Source organism: Dromiciops gliroides, chromosome 1 (assembly GCF_019393635.1).
Source record: "Dromiciops gliroides isolate mDroGli1 chromosome 1, mDroGli1.pri, whole genome shotgun sequence".
In the NCBI taxonomy this organism is placed as follows: domain Eukaryota; kingdom Metazoa; phylum Chordata; class Mammalia; order Microbiotheria; family Microbiotheriidae; genus Dromiciops; species Dromiciops gliroides.
In genome coordinates this window covers 600,469,285-600,487,121 of record NC_057861.1, presented here as the reverse complement: position 1 = coordinate 600,487,121, position 17,837 = coordinate 600,469,285, and the positions used below count along the sequence as shown (strand labels likewise).

General features: G+C 39.0%; 1 protein-coding gene across 1 annotated transcript in view; it reads left to right on the top strand.

Annotated features, from left to right (window-relative positions):
- Positions 1-17,837, top strand: part of UNC13B (unc-13 homolog B) — a 353,350-nt gene that overhangs the window by 198,945 nt on the left and 136,568 nt on the right. The window contains exon 9 of the mRNA XM_044002642.1: positions 9,004-9,238. Coding sequence (XP_043858577.1) covers positions 9,004-9,238 — 235 coding nt within the window. The remainder of the gene's footprint in view (positions 1-9,003; positions 9,239-17,837) is intronic.

The following is a 17,837-nucleotide window of genomic DNA, read 5'->3' as shown; positions in this document are numbered from 1 at the left end:
TTCTTCCTTTTATCATCCTTCTCCCTCTTTCTCCCTTCCCTCCCCCAAACCCAAGATTCTAGCTATTCATGCATACAAGCATAACATTATATTGTCTTTCCCTCATTTGTGTCTCATGGGATAATTGCCTGAGGATGGAACAATATGTGCATTGGTGTATTCTCAATTTGGTTTCCTAAAGGCTTTTTACATCAAACTTAAAACAAAATTCCCAGTTCTTATAGCTAGCAAGGCCCAGTTGTGCAAGCTCCTGTCAGCCTTGGGAGAACACCTTTGCCGGTATTACCTGCTGCCAACCTGAGTGCAAGTCACCATATGCGCTAACAGGTTTATGGTTTGAGAAGAAGACAGTGACTAGTGCCCTTGCAAATTGCATGTAGCCTGAGCTGGTCTCCTGCATTCTGCCTCAATTGGGGAAAATGGGCTGAGGACAAAACGAGGTGGCCTGATGGTCTGTTTAAAAAAGTAATCCATTTGGCGAGAAAATGTATTTCTGGCCAAATTTTTGTAGCAGTGGGTGAAATGGCCCTCATTTCTTCTTCAAAATAGCCTGGTCTTTTTTTTTTTTTTTGGTGAGGCAATTGGGGTTAAGTGACTTGCCCAAGGTCACAAAGCTAAGTGTTAAGCGTCTGAGGCTGGCTTTGAACTCAGGTCCTCCTGACTCCAGGGCCAGTGCTCTATCCACTGCACCACCTAGCTGCCCAAAATAGCCTGGTCTTAAAGGACATTTTCAGCAGCCTCATTTGGCATCTTTGATCTGAGAACCCGTATACCTAGCAAAGTATGTCTTTTCAACAGGATTCCTAGTGCCAGATTGGTTGTATTGATTGTCTGACAAACCTAACTTGGTCATTCCACTGGTTAGGTTTGGGTCATTGAAATAATCTAGTAGACTTTGGTCAGAAAGATGAGCTCTGTGCTCTTAGTGAATCTTCAAAATTTTTGTTTGTTCTAACCCAGAACCTTTGTTGCCATCATTGTAGAGTCAGCCTTACTCTGTTTTCAGGTGATTGAAAGTTTTCGAATAGAATCATAGAAAAAGAAATTAGACATTGAAGGAAAATGCATTCGAGCAATGATTACTCATTATTCCCCAAATATGGCTTATGCTTTCCCACCTCAATTCCTTTTCTAATGCCATGTTTTCCCACCATGTACAATGTCCTCTCTCGCCCTCTTTTCTCATTATTCTCCTACAGGGCCCAACTCAGGTATGACCTCCTGTATCACTTTGTGCCTCATGTCTTTATTGTTTTGGGGTGTTTTTTTTTGTTTTTTTTTTGCAGGGCAATGGGGGTTAAGTGACTTGCCCAGGGTCACACAGCTAGTTAGTGTCAAGTGTCTGAGGCCGGATTTGAACTCAGGTCCTCCTGAATCCAGGGCCGGTGCTTTATCCACTGCGCCACCTAGCTGCCCCCGCCTCATGTCTTTATTCTGTTGAATTCAACAAGCACCTATTATGTGCTGGCTTTATCACATATGATTTTGTTTTAGAATCATTTGGAGATGTGTTCTCTTCCTTACTAACCTGTTAACGACAACCACGTCTGCTATGTCTTTGTGCAAGCCCACAATGCTAGGCACAGTACTTATACACATTAGATGTTGAGATTTGTTGGATGGATGAATAAATGAACAAGTGAATTTTCTTGGTCTGGTGGGGTTGTTTTTTTACCCTTTCCTTAGACTGATCATTTCCAGACTGAAGCCTTTGCCTTCCAGATAGATGATAAGCCCCAGTTCTGGTTGCTGGTTGCACTGTTCTATAGTCCCACAGTCTTTTTTTCAGTATAAATAGAACAGGAGAGGAGGCAGTATCCTTTCAGAACAAGAACAAATCTCTTAAACTGAGTGGTTGTGAAATTTCTCCTCCAGTTCTTTCTTTGGTATAAAACCATTATTCAGGTAGTCCCAGATGGATGACACCAAAACTGTGATCTTTGTAGGCATTTAGGATGAAAAATGTAGGATCTATTACCTCTTTTCTTTTCCCTCTTCCCTTCCTTTCCACTCCTCCTGATTTCCTATTCCTTATCTTCTCTTTCCTTCCTTTCCTTTCTACTTACTTCCAACTTTACTTCTTAGAAATTGGCCTTTACTTTTTTCATTTAGGCCATATGCTAAGCATCCTTGGGAATATTGGGCAATCCCCAGATTGGCAAGGGAACAAATACAGAGCAGTGATGAAAGAAGGAACTGAGTCAGTACTTGGATCACTGTACTCCTACTGAGGGTCTTAATTCTCACTCCTGAAGAGATCTCTGAATATCTTTTTTACTCCTCCTCAGCCCTGTTTCTTGGAGCAGATTTGGCTTGTCTGCCATTGCTTTCCCCCACTAGGCCTTTTCCTTTAAAGGTTCTTTTAAGTGTCACCTTCTACATGTTCTAGTACTCCTTCGTGCCAAGGTCTGTGTTTGTGTCTCTGTTGTACCGACCACACTACTCTTGCCCACTGAGAATCGCTTGAGCTGCCTCTATGCTTGAACAGTCCAGAACTGGGAGAAGTCCCTTCTTTTCCTGCATCTTTTCCCTTTATGTGGTCACTAAGCTCATGGAAAGAGAAGCTGATTTTATTCCCTGATTTTTTTGGGGGGAAGGGGCAAACTAACAAATGCATCAGGGGATAAAATAACCATGGCCAAGTTGTCTCTTTCTTTGCTAATTCATGTCAAGTTGCTTGAACAGCTTTTGTTGACCAGGTAAAAGTACAGGTTTCCAAATTTAGATGCTTTTGAGCTCTGGCTGCCTGCTATTTTAAGTCTTTGTTGTACTGTGTGTGCCTGAAGAGGCTCTCTTGTTTCAGCTAGTAAGCATTAACAATGTAAACTTTTTAAGAGAAAGTTTGTCTTGCACTACTTCCCGGAGACTCCTCTTATTCTTTAATGAAGTTCATAGAGATGCTTTGCAAACTGGAGAACAGAACAAATTCTTATCCTATAGCCCTTTGGACAAGGCATGTTCTAGTTATGTACATATAAATATGTTGTCTGCCTTGTGGAAGATGTCCTATGGCTGAGGTGCCTTACTCAGTCTCCAGTGACATGCACCACCAGAATATTGTCCCAGACTAGTCACAATGATCTTCTCACACGGTAGCTTCTTCCCCTCTGCTTGGAGAACAGTAACCTTCAACATCTCTTGTGCCTTTGAATAGATTGTGGGTATGATTTTAGTTAAACCTTTGCTGAGATGACATTAATACTCTACAAATCACCCTGGGAAAGTGTAAGCACAGCTTCAGGGTTGGAAATTCAGAGCCAAGGTAATGCCAAGTTTTATTTTACAGTGTGGATATCTAACACAGCTTTAAGGATACAGTGGAAATAATGCTGGGTTTGGAGTAAAAAGAACTAGGGCCAAATCTTGGTACTGCCATTTGCTATTGGGGACCTTGGACAAATCATTTAATCTCCCTGGGTCTCAGTTTCTTCATTTGTAAAATGTGTCAGTTCAATTAGATAATTTTTAAAGTCTGTCCCAACTCTAGATCTCTGATCTTTTATATTATGTAGCCTCCAAATACCAATCTCTTCACTGTGCATCTCTCTAACTAAAGACAGTGGTGGAGAATGGTATATATCGTATGTATTGCATATATTGTATGCTATTATATCTACAGAGAAAATTAAAGCTGGAAGAGGGATTCCCAACCAAGACCTGAAAGGCTGTCCACCTAAATTTTTGATTTAAGGGCATTTGTGAGCAAGATGAAAAGCTACCAGTTTTAAACATTAAATCCCTCCAAGGAAGCCCAAGGTTAATTTGATATATTCTACCAGATAATAATCAGTTTTGAAGTAGGAAGAGTTAATTCCCACAGATGACATGACATCTTAGCAAATGATCATTGAGCCTCCACCTCTACCATCTATAATCTTTAAATTATCCATGTCAGGCATCAATCATATGAAGTAATCTATGGTAAAGTACTTTGTAAACCATAACAGCTCTATAATTGCCAACTTATTATCATGACTTGTATCTAGTGGCATTTTGAAATGCTTTCCAATCTTTTGAAATCCAGTTTATTTTATGGAAACAATGCTGGTGGTTTGCTCAGAAGATGGGTATTAAATAAGAATTTCCTAATAGTATAGTCAGGGGCAGGAAGTTGTGTTCTACCTTTCCAGAGGGCAATCAAATTGACCAGCTTGCATTTGGAAGGAGCCAAGAGTTAGCTTTAAGACTTCAAGGCTAGGGGCGGCTAGGTGGCGCAGTGGATAAAGCACCGGCCCTGGATTCAGGAGTACCTGAGTTCAAATCCGGCCTCAGACACTTGACACTTACCAGCTGTGTGACCCTGGGCAAGTCACTTAACCCCCATTGCCCCGCAAAAAAAAAAAAAAAAAAAAGACTTCAAGGCTAGAAAACAAGACAAAGCAATGAGCTTTTATGAGTATCCTACATCAATAAAGCATTCTCCATCTACTAGTTATCATTGCATGTAGGAAGAATGCATGGCTGGAGATATCATAGACGCCAAATCCCTGTTTAAAAAGCCTTTATTTAGATCCAGGCTTGACTTCTCAGAATTAGTCCCATTAGGTGATTGACAGAAGAATTTCAAAGCTATTCTTCCGTGTCAAACAGTCCTGTTGGGATGAGTCAGTCATGCAGACTTGCCTTGCAGCTTTTCAAGCCCTGCTTAGATCTGATGATTATTTTCAGTTAATACTATGGCTGTGGTTATCTTGGTGATAAGCAAAATGGGTCTTGTGAGTATTTCTCCTTGTTTTTGTATTGTGTCTTCTATGTCCTTTTCCCTAGCTCCTAACTAGTATCTTGCCACAGGAGAACCAACTGTCTGGGACCACTTTTCTCAGACAGATGAGTAGCATATGTCAGAGGTGGTGTCAGAAATGGCTTCCTTTTTAAGAGTGACAACAAAGAGCTTCTATGTTGAGCTGCCTCAAAAACACAGTATAATCAGCCTTTATTTTTGCACAGCACTAAGTCTGACTGTTGTGTATTTTAGCTGACACATTTACAAAGGCTGTTAATTTTAATTTCACCCCATGAAGTCAGTGAGAGGCAGAGAAAATTCTATTGAATAGTAATCTCTGTTGTCAAGTAAACTTTGCTGTGTTTTCAACATCATCTTGAATGATTTAATTTACATTTCTTTTTCCACATTCCCCTTCAGCTCAGTGCTGTTCTCTCCCTCAGAGTACAATGAAAGAGGGGTGATTTTTTCTGAGCTGAGTTTAGGGGCTGAGGAAACATTACTGAAGCTAGACAAGTCAGGTCTAGGCAATAAGTATTAAGTGCTAGCTACATTCCAGGCACTGTGTTTGGTGCTGAAGATACAAGAAACCCGCAAAAAGACAGGCCATGCTCTCAAGAGCTCCCAGTCTAATAGGGGAGACCACATGCAAACAATTACAAACAGACAACAAAGATGTGGGATAAGTCATAGATAATCTTTGAGGGGAGGCAATAAAATTAAGAAAGACCAGGAAAGGCAATAAGATTTCTGTTCCTTGAATTTTAGACCCTTTGGTCTGAATCCTTAGATCTTACTTTGGACTACCGCACCTCCAGGAGTCCAGTTCTTCAGTGTCTGCCAGATATTTACTTTGATAGAATGATTCAATAAATTTAAAACAAATTTCAATAGATCTATAATTTCATAGACGTGAGCAGTTTAGAAAGCACTGTATTTGCCTACATGTCTTTTTATTCCTGTCCATGTTCTCCCAGCTAAATGGCACAAGCCAGTAATTAGAGCACTGGGCCTGGAGTCAGAAAGACCTGAGTTCAAATATAGCCTCAGACACTTATTGGCTGTGTGACCCTGGGCTAGTCATATAACCTATCTCTCAGGGTCCTTTTGAGGATAAAATGAGATAATATTTACATTGTGCTTTGTAAGTGTTTAAGCACTCTATAAATGCTTTCCTCCTTATTCCAGTGCACTGGAGGTCTTTATGTAGGTCTTTTTACATTTTATAGGTACATTTTACATTTTATAGGTAACACTTGGGCTAATGACTAGCCCATCTCTTTTTTACAGTCATACATTTCCTTGACACATTCCTTATGCCACTTCTTGCATATGGATCATTTTTTTGAGACATCTTGTAGATTAATTACACCCCTCATGCATTATTCCTTTTTCCTTTCTTTTCTTTTTTTTTTTGATTTTTTTTTTTTTTGGTGCAATGAGGATTAAGTGACTTGTCCAGGGTCACACAGCTAGTAAGCATCAAGTGTCTGAGGCTGGGTTTGAACTCGGGTCCTTCTAAATCCAGGGCCAGTGCTTTATCCACTGTGCCACCCAGCTGCCCCTTCCTCATGCATTATTCCATTGTCTTCTGGGTCACTTACATCTTTGATTTTTCAGAGATTATGGTGTTTCAAGATTCACAGCCATATATTATCTCCAGGAGAATTTATGTATGTCTCAAGTACAATCTAGCCTATTCTTCTCTTCCTCTAATTTAATTCTGAACCTAACTCATTGTCCATTTGCAATGCTTGACCATTGCCAAACATAGTGCCTTGCACAAAGTAGGTATGCAATAAATACTTATTAAATCGAATCTATGTACTGTGGTACTAACAATAGGAATTGGGGGAAACAGATTTTATTATTTCTCCCCAAAAGTGATCAAAATGAAATTAATTTTTATCAATCTATATGGCTAAATTCTCAAATATTTTTACAAAGATGGATGAAATCTTTCCATGTGTTAATGGCAGCCTTGATGAAACTAAGAAGAGGAAATAGGAACATTTTTGCAAATGATTTTCTATAGCAGATTTACATCTTTACAGTTTCACAGTTGAACTAAAGGTGAAGAGAATAAAGGTTCCTTTTCTGTTTATCATTAGTCAATTATTAAAAACCAAAAAAAGGGTAGGCCATTACTCTTTTTTTTGGTTTTTTTTTTTTTGGTTTTTGTTTTGGCGGGGCAATGAGGGTTAAGCGATTTGCCCAGGGTCACACAGCTAGTAAGTGTCAAGTGTCTGAGGTCGGCTTTGAACTCGGGTCCTCCTGAATCCAGGGCCGGTGCTTTATCCACTGCGCCACCTAGCTGCCCTGGCCATTACTCTTAAGGAGAGAAAAGCAAAATGTTAAAGGTTTTCCTCCTGGAAGTGTCTTATGTATATATCAACATCATTCAAGATTCATTGATAACTTCAACCACCAAAAATAACTTTTTAACAACTCTCTGAGTATTAATGCAAGTGAAGCATAAAATAGGGTAAAAATATGCTTACTAAAGATGGTCACCACTGAAATGGAGGATGTCTTACCCAAAGTCCAAAGTGAAGAGGGGTTCTCTATATATTGGGGATTGTCCAGTAATTATGTCTGAAATTCCAAGATCTGTGGATAGATTTCAGGAGGTTCATGAAATAAAATGGGAAAAATTACATCTTTTTACTTATCACTAACTGAAATTAAGCTTTTCCTTTAGTTATACATATAGGTAACAAACATTCTGTGAAATGGCTGATGGCACAAAAATGATTGAGCTCCTGTAGATGATTTAGTCCTTTCATTGCTCTACTTTGCAAATGATATTGTGCTAATTTACAATCAGTTGGGGGCAGCTAGGTGGTGCAGTGGATAAAGCACCGGCCCTGGATTCAGGAGGACCTGAGTTCAAATCTGGCCTCAGATACTTGACACTAGCTGTGTGACCCTGGGCAAGTCATTTAACCCTCATTGCCCTGCAAAAAGAAAAAAAAACAAATTTACAATCAATTGTTTATAATGGGATTCATGATCAATAAAAAGAGATTACCATAAAGATCCTTAAAGGAGGGGAGAACAAACAACATAGATGAAAATGTCCATTGTCGAGACTATAACATTTTAATTTGTGAAAATGTCAAACCAGAAACTCTCTCCTTTTTCCTCTATATCAAGAAAAGGATGGACCAGTGTAGGAAGGACCACCCCTTGCCCCCACAAACCTTTCTTGTTTTAAATGGAGAGTACATATGGTTTGTTGGAAAGAGCACTAAACTGAAAATCAGACAATATGAATTGGAGTACTGGTCCTTTCATTTAATAAAAGCATGACTGAGGCTATTCGTGATGTCTTATGATTTTGAGTTGAAAGGGATCATAGACCATCTACTCTGGTCACTTCACTGTTTAGGTGAGGAAACTGAGTCCCAGAAAAGATCTGTGACTTATGCAAGTTCACAAGGTCCTAGAGCTCAAATTTGAACCCATGTCCCCTGACCCAATATCCAGGTGTTTTTTCCCACTGCATTATACTGCTAGTCCTGTAACCTTTGATTTTGCTACCTCATCTGTAAACTGGAGACAGTAATAACTGTATTATTATAATAATACTATATTATAATAATTATACAAAAATACAATTACAATAATATTATAATGCCTGTAAAAAACCAAACCTATAGTCTGTATTTAGAACAATCCATTTTGCAAACTATAAAGCCTTTTATAAATGTGAAGCTTTATTAGTTAGGAAGTCGTCAGGAAATTTCCACTGATCTTGTTTCTGACATCTAAAGGTTTAGATTTTTATAAGAGTTATAATACTGGGGCAGCTAGGTGGTGCAGTGAATAGAGCACTGGCCCTGGAGTCAGGAGGACCTGAGTTCAAATCCAGTCTCAGACACTTAACACTTACTAGCTGTGTGACCCTGGGCAAGTCACTTAACCCCAATTGCCTCACTTAAAAAAACAAAACAAAATAAGAGTTATAATACCTACAGAAGTACAATCTCAGAAAAGCTGGATAGTGTTAAAGAAATGAAGTTTCTAAAGTTCCTCCATTATTAGGGTTGAAATCAAATGAAATCTCTAGTCATGTTTGATAATTAAGGAGTACCACGGATAGCAGCAAAGGATGGAAAACCAAGAGTTTTTGTGGTGGATTAAGTGGTCTCTGAGCCCACCATGTAGCACCTTTGCATATTCTCCTGGCTCAGGTTCATAACTAAATGAGTTGGGAGTGTGGAGGCCTTGAAGGATTGAGGTCAGAGTATTGTGTACTAATTGCAATTCTTCCTTAGCTTTTGAGGACCCTGACAGTGCTGTGGATGATCGAGACAGTGACTACCGAAGTGAGACCAGCAACAGCATCCCTCCTCCATATCATACTACTGCCCAGCCCAATGCCTCTGTCCACCAGTTTTCAGGGCCAGCCCAGCTGCAGCAGCAGCTATTTCTTCAGGGTAGCTCTCGAGACTCCTGCAATGACTCCGTGCAGAGTTATGACTTTGATTACCAAGAGCGGAGGGCCCTCAGGTAGGTACTGTGGGTGAAATTCTGTGTCTGTCTCTGTCTCTGGGATTAATTGAGACTATCTCTGTCTGTGGTAAAATAGAAAAAAGAACTTCCTCTGGGGGCTAAAGTACGTCTCACCAGAGGCAGCTAGGTACTTCAGTGAATAGAGCACTGGGCCTGGAGTCAGGAAGACCTGAGTTCAAATCTAGCCTCACATAGTTTCTAGCTGTGTGACCCTGGGCGAATCACTTAACCTTTGTTTGCCTAAAAGGAAATGGCAAACCACTCCAATATCTCTGCCAAGAAAACTCCACGGACAGTGTGGTCCATGGAGTCATGAAGAGTCAGACACAACTGAACTATAACAACAGCAACTAATCCCTGCTGTGTTTACCCATATGATTTTGGACAAGTCGGTTAACTTCCCTGGACCTCAGTTAATTCATCCGTAAAATGAGGGGGCTGGATTGAGAGCCTCTGAGGTCCCCTTCACCTCAATGTCTGTGATCCTATGATACCAAAAACTTTATGCAAATAGGGTATTGATGGGGAGGGATTTGGGAGCTATAACTGGAAATTCAGTTGGAAATACAGAAATGTGAGCGCACGAGCTATGGGTGCTTTGTATAGAGTGTATGGATTTATTCCTTTTCATCAAAATCTTTCCCTGGGAACTAACTGGAAAAATGCCCAAGCTCACCAAACTGTGAGGGGAGGCCCATAGTGGTGCAGAAGGGACTACATGTGGGTAAATTACATCTCATTGTTAAGGGCTAAAATTCTAGCTAAACTGTCTAAAATATCTAATGAGTGGTCGCCAATAAATTATAAGCTTTAGCAAGAGTTAGACTTTTAAGCATTTATTAAGGAGAATAAGAATTTGGTAAAGAGAGAGAAAAAGGCCTAGATTCCTATCTATTAAAGGGAGAGCACATTTCTAGCTCCCTTCTCCGCCAGAGTCCAGAGGAAAGAGCCCCAGAGTCAGCACCAGTCTCTTCCTTCCTCCTCCCACTAGTCCGCGTCACTTCCTCCCAAAGAAAAGACTCCTGGTCTTGCCCTCAAAGACCTTCGCTTCATGGGCAGAACTCTTCTACAGTAAGTATCCAGCAGGTGCCGTCATTCCAATCGTTACAGTCCCCCCTGTTGTTCCTCAAGAAACAAAATGTTTCCTTGATGGAACAGTAAAAACAATATAATAACTATTGCTAACTAATAATATGTGAACAACAATATAGAAAAGGAAGAGAGGAAAGTTTTGTCCAGAGGGGCGATTTTTTTTTTTTGTCCTCATGAACCGACGCTTTGACATTAGTCTTGCAAAGGGAGGGCCTCTGCAGAGAATACATGTTACAGATGGTGTATATTATAACAGAAAGAGAAAAAAACAACAAAAACAACAAATCAAAACTGTTCATTTAAAGTCTCTGAAAGTCTTTTCTCAGATGTCCTCTAGGTGTAGTCGTGGAATGGAAGTCTTTTCAGGGGTTGATGTGTGGATGCTGGTAATTAGCCAGGAAATTTCCTACAAAATTGAGCTTAACACAACTTTAAAATAGCTTTGTCAATAATCAAATCAAACAATGAAAGTTTTCAAAAACATGTCTAAGGGAATTCAGAATCTTAGTTGTTACACATGAAACATATAATAAAACAAAAATTGAACCATTCTTTAAAATTATAATATTACTATAGTCCCCCCCTTATGGAGGGTAATTGAGAAGACAATTGCTGCGATATTAATTATTAAAAATAATTTTTTATCTTTGTTTCATCACTTTTTGCATCATCTGCCTAATTATCCTCATGCCATTATGAGAAATTAAAAAATCTAATATAATTGGTAACAGATGTCAAGGCCAAATTCAACACTGTATTTATCATGACACCTGAGATAATTATGGGGGTTACCATAAAAGAACAGAGAAATGATGGGATATGAGCATTCCCACACTTGAGCAGTATGTACTGCCCATACAGTATGCCAGGCTTAAAAGAGGTGGATGGAATATATGTCCATGCCACCGAACATATTGGAAGAAACTGAGTCAGACTTATTCAGATGCATGGGATTGAGATGTCCATGGCATCAGGCATATAGGAGGGAGCATAGAAGCCAGGTGTAGAAGTGAGATGGGTGGGATCAATACTTCCAGCCATCTGTACAATATTGTGGGGAAAAATAAAATAAAATATTAAACCAAGAGAATCCAACCTCAACATTTGTCAAAAGCCGTTCCCTTGGCCATACCTTGACTTCATGCATGTCTCCCCTCATGTGACAGTTCAGTGTCTGCTCTTGCATGTATTCCTCTTGTGATTGGATGGCATCTTGGCCAACTGGCATCTGATAACTCAGAATAAAGGCAATTAATGTCTTAAATGATAAGTTCCCATAATCCAAGTCTCATATGTATTTAAAAATTGAGGATAATAAATGATTGCAAAAAATGTGAATACATCTTGACTCAGAACACAATATATAATTATGCAACAATTTCAAATAATACCCCTTTTTTTTAACTTAGTATACAATTACTTTTTTGAAAAATCTGAACATATTTAAATACAAGTTAAAGCACAACACAATCTCAAAGAAAACTTTTACAAATGTTCCCCTCTTTTTTTTTTTTTTTTGGAATATGCTTATCAAAAATAATACTTCTAGAATCAATTTACACTTGCCATGGCAAACAATTTGCCAGGGAAATGCTTTAAAGAGTTTGATCAAATAATCAGTTGAGAAAAAATAACAAAAACAAACAACTCAGAATATGGGAGCACAATACTCCTAGAATTAACATTGTATAATAAAATCAAAACCATCTTGCAATGTTTCAAAATTAGATAGACAAATGAATAGAAGAAAATACACATGGAACAATAAAATACAGTGAAATTCAAACTAAGGAAATCTAAATGAATATGAACTTAATATCAATAAGAGTATTATAAAATATAAACTTGATCACATGACTATAAAAAGCTTTTACAAATATTCTCCTTGTTTTAGAAACTAAGTATAAGACACAATCTCAAAAGCATGAAAATCTCTATGAAAATAAACCCATACCATTAATTTCAAAATGTATATATAATAGCACAGAAATCCTATGTAACCTCTGAACTGATACTATTACTCTGAGTGAATTCAGAACACTTTTGATTCCGATATCTAAAATCCCCAATACTCATATCAATACCGTGCTGCTTACTTCTACATTTCTGTAAAATATATACCCTTCCATGGCAAAAGAGGCAGAGTCTTGAACTATGTTGATTGTCATTCTTATTCAGCTTAAGTTTTTCTTCTTTAACCCCTCTATATTGTCTGTCAGTCTTTTCACCATACAAATGCTTTATAAGATTACTAATTAAAGACAAAAGCAGGTTAGCAAAATTATGAACAAAACGAGCATATCTGGAATTTAAAGAGTTTTCTAAGATTGTCTCAAAAGCACAGCCAGGCCGGGGAAGGGCTGAGCCTGAAGCTGCAAATGCAGGTAGAGAAAGTTGAGCATGCGCATTAGATCTTTGGACTTCCCAGGCAGGGGAAGCAATGGGCTTGGCCATGGGAGGAGTAGAGGGTGGGGTCTGGAGAGGAGGGGAGGGACCAGCACAATTTGAATCAGACTTGATTTTGAACTCAGGCCTGGATTCCTCTTCCCCCACTTGGCCTCCAGGTGCTAGGGGATTAAAAGCTTCTAGAGGGTGGGTCATTGCCTCCAGGCATGCAAAATTAAAGCAACAATTAGTGTTAGAACTGGGAAAAGCTGCAGGAATCTCTTCAGGTTTCTCTGAAAAAGCATGGTTGGGAGAGGGAGAGATATTTCCTTGTGTGAGTAAGTTGCTGGCTCTTTTAACAAAAATAAAAAGAAAAATAGAAAATCCACAAAAACAAAGCATTAACATGATCTTATCTCCCATTTGTCTGGTTAAACAGACTAAAATCAAAAATAGGATAATTAGGGAGTTTAAAAGGTCCATTCGAAAAAATTTAAAGGAAAACACAGCCAGTGCGCCAGTACTTAGCAGTTAAAGGGAGAGGGAGGGGAAATTTCTTACCCAACCAGCAGATCAGAAGACTGAGGGTTAGCTTTCCTCTTCGTGGTCAGCCATCTGTTAAGGGCTAAAATTCTAGCTAAACTGTCTAAAATATCTAATGAGTGGTCGCCAATAAATTATAAGCTTTAGCAAGAGTTAGACTTTTAAGCATTTATTAAGGAGAATAAGAATTTGGTAAAGAGAGAGAAAAAGGCCTAGATTCCTATCTATTAAAGGGAGAGCACATTTCTAGCTCCCTTCTCCGCCAGAGTCCAGAGGAAAGAGCCCCAGAGTCAGCACCAGTCTCTTCCTTCCTCCTCCCACTAGTCCGCGTCACTTCCTCCCAAAGAAAAGACTCCTGGTCTTGCCCTCAAAGACCTTCGCTTCATGGGCAGAACTCTTCTACAGTAAGTATCCAGCAGGTGCCGTCATTCCAATCGTTACATCATCCTGTTGTCCATCTTGTCACATTGCTATCAGTGGAATGAAAACCGCAAGCTTCAATCTGATGGGCAGCTGTCTCTCTAAGAGAATCATTCTGGGGACTGCAGGCTGCCCTAGTTTAATATTCTCTCTGAGGAGCTTTCCAAGGAACTTTCTTCACATGCCTGTCATAGAACTAAATTCTGTTTCTTTGTAATCTAATCATAAGAAGCTGCAACAAGGAGTCTCCTTGGAGTTAGTCCCCTTTTAAACTCTATCTTGTACATGTAGGTAAATATCTGCATGTTGTTTTCCCCATTATAGTGTAAGCTCCCTGAAGAAATGATTTTTGAATGATTGATTGGTTAAATCAATTTGGTCTAATTAGTTGGTCACTTGGTTTCTATAGTTTTAGTTATTCTTGGTAGTACATTTTAATTCCTGTCTCTCCTCCTTCCAATGCTGATGATATACACATTCACTGGCATTTCTTCCACTGAGATTATCACTAAACTCTTTCCAGTTTGGTATGAGGGATGTTGGAAGGATGACAGTTCTTCTAGCTTAAAATTGAGTCATAATACTCTCATTTGCTGAGCATCTCCTACTTGGGAGGCAGATACATTTTAAAATTCATTTCTATAATGTTCAGCTTCTGCTCTCCTAGAACAGCAAAAATTTGGTGCCACAGCTTTTTCTAATCCCAGGTGAGGGAAATCACTCAATCAATGAGAGTCTACTGAACTCCTCCTGGATGCCCAGCACTCTACTAGGTACAGTTAAGAAAGGTGTAAGATATCTTCTCCTGAAACTCCTAATAAAGGACTAATTGGGGATTAATTGAGACTAAGCCATATTAAACAATTAGAGAGCAAAGAAGTCTTTAATTCTGTGGTATTTCCTATAAGGACCATAGGAGTTCAGAGAAGAGAAAGGACTTTATGGAATGGAAATGTAGGGAAAAGTCCTCCTTATTTTGCTAGACAAACTCCCATAATATACAGTGATTAAAATGAAATACTTAAAAAAACCTAGTTGAAAATTTCCCAAATAGTTTGAGTGAATCACATAATCAACAAACATTTTAAAGTTTCTATTATGTGCCAGTCTCTGTGCTAAGCCCTGAGGACACAAAGGAAAGCAAAAAGCAGTCTCTATTCTGAATATTCAAGAGTAGAATTTATTTCAAGTTGGGGGTGGGGGGGTCAGGGAAAACTTTATAAAAAAGGTTCCATTTACAAAGGGCCTAGAAGGATAAATTAGCTTTCAAAATGTAGAAGTAGGTTGTGATAGTGGGGAACAGGATGTATTCCGTGTATGGGGGTGGGGAGTCATGAGCAAATGCGTCCAATTAGGAAAACGGAAAGAGACCAGGCTAAAGGTGGCAGAATATGAATATTGGTCCTAAAGTGCAAGAGCCTAAGGAGCAGTACCAGGAAGTGAAAGCAGTTAAGCCTGCCTTAATCTGACCCAGGAAAAAAGGAAACCTGCAAGGCCTATGCACTAGCAAGTGGTTTTCAGGAGCAAGCATGCGTAGGCAGAGAGAACAAAGGGAGTCCAGAACTGGACCATGTTGTTCCTGATTCCTCACTTGTGTAGCTGGAAGCAGAGCGGGCCGCAAAACAGACAGACAGACAGACAGAGCTCATTGAAAGGCCTAAAAAGGAATGGGAGATGTTGCCAAAACTTGGCAGCAGTGACTCCAAAGGGCATGGGGGAGAAGGCTAACTGTGGTTCCTTGGCTCTATGGACTCTTGATAATAAGAGAGAGTCGGCTAGAAAAATAACCCATTCATTGGCTTTCACTTCACATTACCTATGACATTTTCAAATAACACAATTTCTACTGATTCCCTACAGAGAGAACTAAGTAATATGGATTTCTTTTAGTGCTTATGGAAACCTTTAGCCATAGGTAACACAGTTGAAAACATACATGTCATAGAAAATAGTATAAAATAAGAGAACCTGATCACTTAACCCTTAGCCCAGTGCCTGGCATGTAGTAGATCTTTATTAAATACTTGTTAACTTTAGAGTTATGAGGGATTTCACAGATCACCTAATGCAATCTCCTACCTGATGCATTAATAGCCTCTTACTATGAATGAAAAACGGAGGGACAGAGTTTCTGGGTAATTAATAATTGATGTATTAATTAGGCTAGCTAATAACAAATTGATGGTCAGTGGTTTCTCTTGGAAAACCAAAGATAAAACCATGGAGAGGCTGAACTTTGATATACTTTTAGAAAAGGGAATGCCCCTGAAAAGTGAAAGCCAACCCTGATGGGTGGACATTTAACGAGGAGGTGGATTGGAAGTCTTCAGCTCCTCTTGCTGAGAGCACGGCTTGGTCATGAGACTCAGCTTCCTCCAGCCGTCTGGACAGGGGAATCCATCTCCATCCAGACCACTCTGGTTGATTTTCTCCTCCATATGCTGGGTCACTCTAAATTCTAATGGAGGGGTACAAGGACAGGGGATTATTTCCTCAGGGCAAGAACTGCCTAGACTGGAATCTGTTTATACAGAAGTAAGGTCTCCTAGTTGGGTGGGGTCAAGTTGAAGAGCATGTTCCCCAAAGGTTAGGGCAATTTTATCAGTCAGCCTTGTCCTTCAGAGACTGACTGGCCTTCTACAGGGGTGGGCCTTAAATGAGGAAATAAAAGCAGAAAAGCCTGAATTCTAATTTAGTAATTGGTTATAATATAATAGTAAAATAATAATTTCTCTCACTCTGTAACACTCCAGACAGGTATTCAATCTATTTTCTTTCAAAACCTCCTATCACAGTTAACTCTTCATCTCATATGGCAATTCATTTCATGTTTAGACAGCTCTAATTATCTTACCTTGAGAAGAAATCCTCCTGCTTAACCTCTGTTCATTGGTCTTAATTCTAGGGATAAGCAAAGTAAGCTATATCTGATGGAATACCCACCAGGATCTGGATTCAGAAACAGATTTCAACAAAACATTTGACAAAAATCTCTCATACAATGCTTATGGATAAAATAAATGAATGAATGAATGAATGATGATGATAGCATTTAGGTAGATCTTTAAGGTTTTCAAAACACTTTACAAATATTTTCACATTTGATCTTCACATCAGTCCTGGGAGTTACATCTTATCATTATCCCCTTTTATTTTACAGGTGAGGAAGCAAGGCAGACAGATATTAAGTTTGCCTATGGTCACACAGGTAGTAAGTATCTGAGGCTGGATTTGAACTTAGGTCTTTCTGACTTTAAGTCCAGTGTTCCACCCACCGTGGCACCTAGCTACCTCTGTGAGAGTTTGAGCTATTTGGAACTGATTAAATTATAGGACCTAAAGTATAATCATTAATAAGTCAATATCAGCTTGGAGAGGGCTCCTGTAGAGAGCTCCTGAAATACATCCTTGGCTCTGTGCTGGTAAGCATCTTAATAAGTCCTGAGATGATATACTTGTCAGATATGTGGCTGGCACTGTAAAACATGGAGGGATCGCTATTTCTGTGATCTGTGAAATCCCATATTTTCTTAATTTTGTTTTAAAGAGAATGTTGATATTATAAAATGAAAGTAGATGACCAGTAAAGAAGATTTAAATGGGTCTTTTACTGTAATTTTTTCATGATAATTTATATATTCTTTTGCTGGTTAGCTCAGTGTATGAGAACACCATGCTACTAAGACCAAGGTGATAGGTGTGATCTCTTCTTGAGCTAGTTAGTTTTGTTAGTTACATTCTGCTTACATTGTTCTGAATCAGTTCATATAAATCTTTCCTTTTATAAACTTTTTGGCTTTTTGAAATGTTCTATTTCCTCATTTTTTTTTACAGCATACTCTATCACATTCATATACCACAACTTATTTTGCCATTACTCAATTGATGTAGTTACCTCAGTTTTACAGATGAGTACATTTAAGGCCTAAAAAGGTCAAGCTACTGGCTCCAGATCCCAGAGCTAGTATTTAGCAGAACCAGAAATTAAATAAATGTCTTTTCTGATTCCAAGCCCAGTAGTCTTTTCTTCTGTATGTGGAGATGTGATTGATACTACCTCCAAATGTGATTTTTTTATTTAAAGTCTCAATCATTTGGGTCCCACTTATTGTAATTTTTTACATTGGGGGATGGAGTTGTACCAATCTGTTTTTTC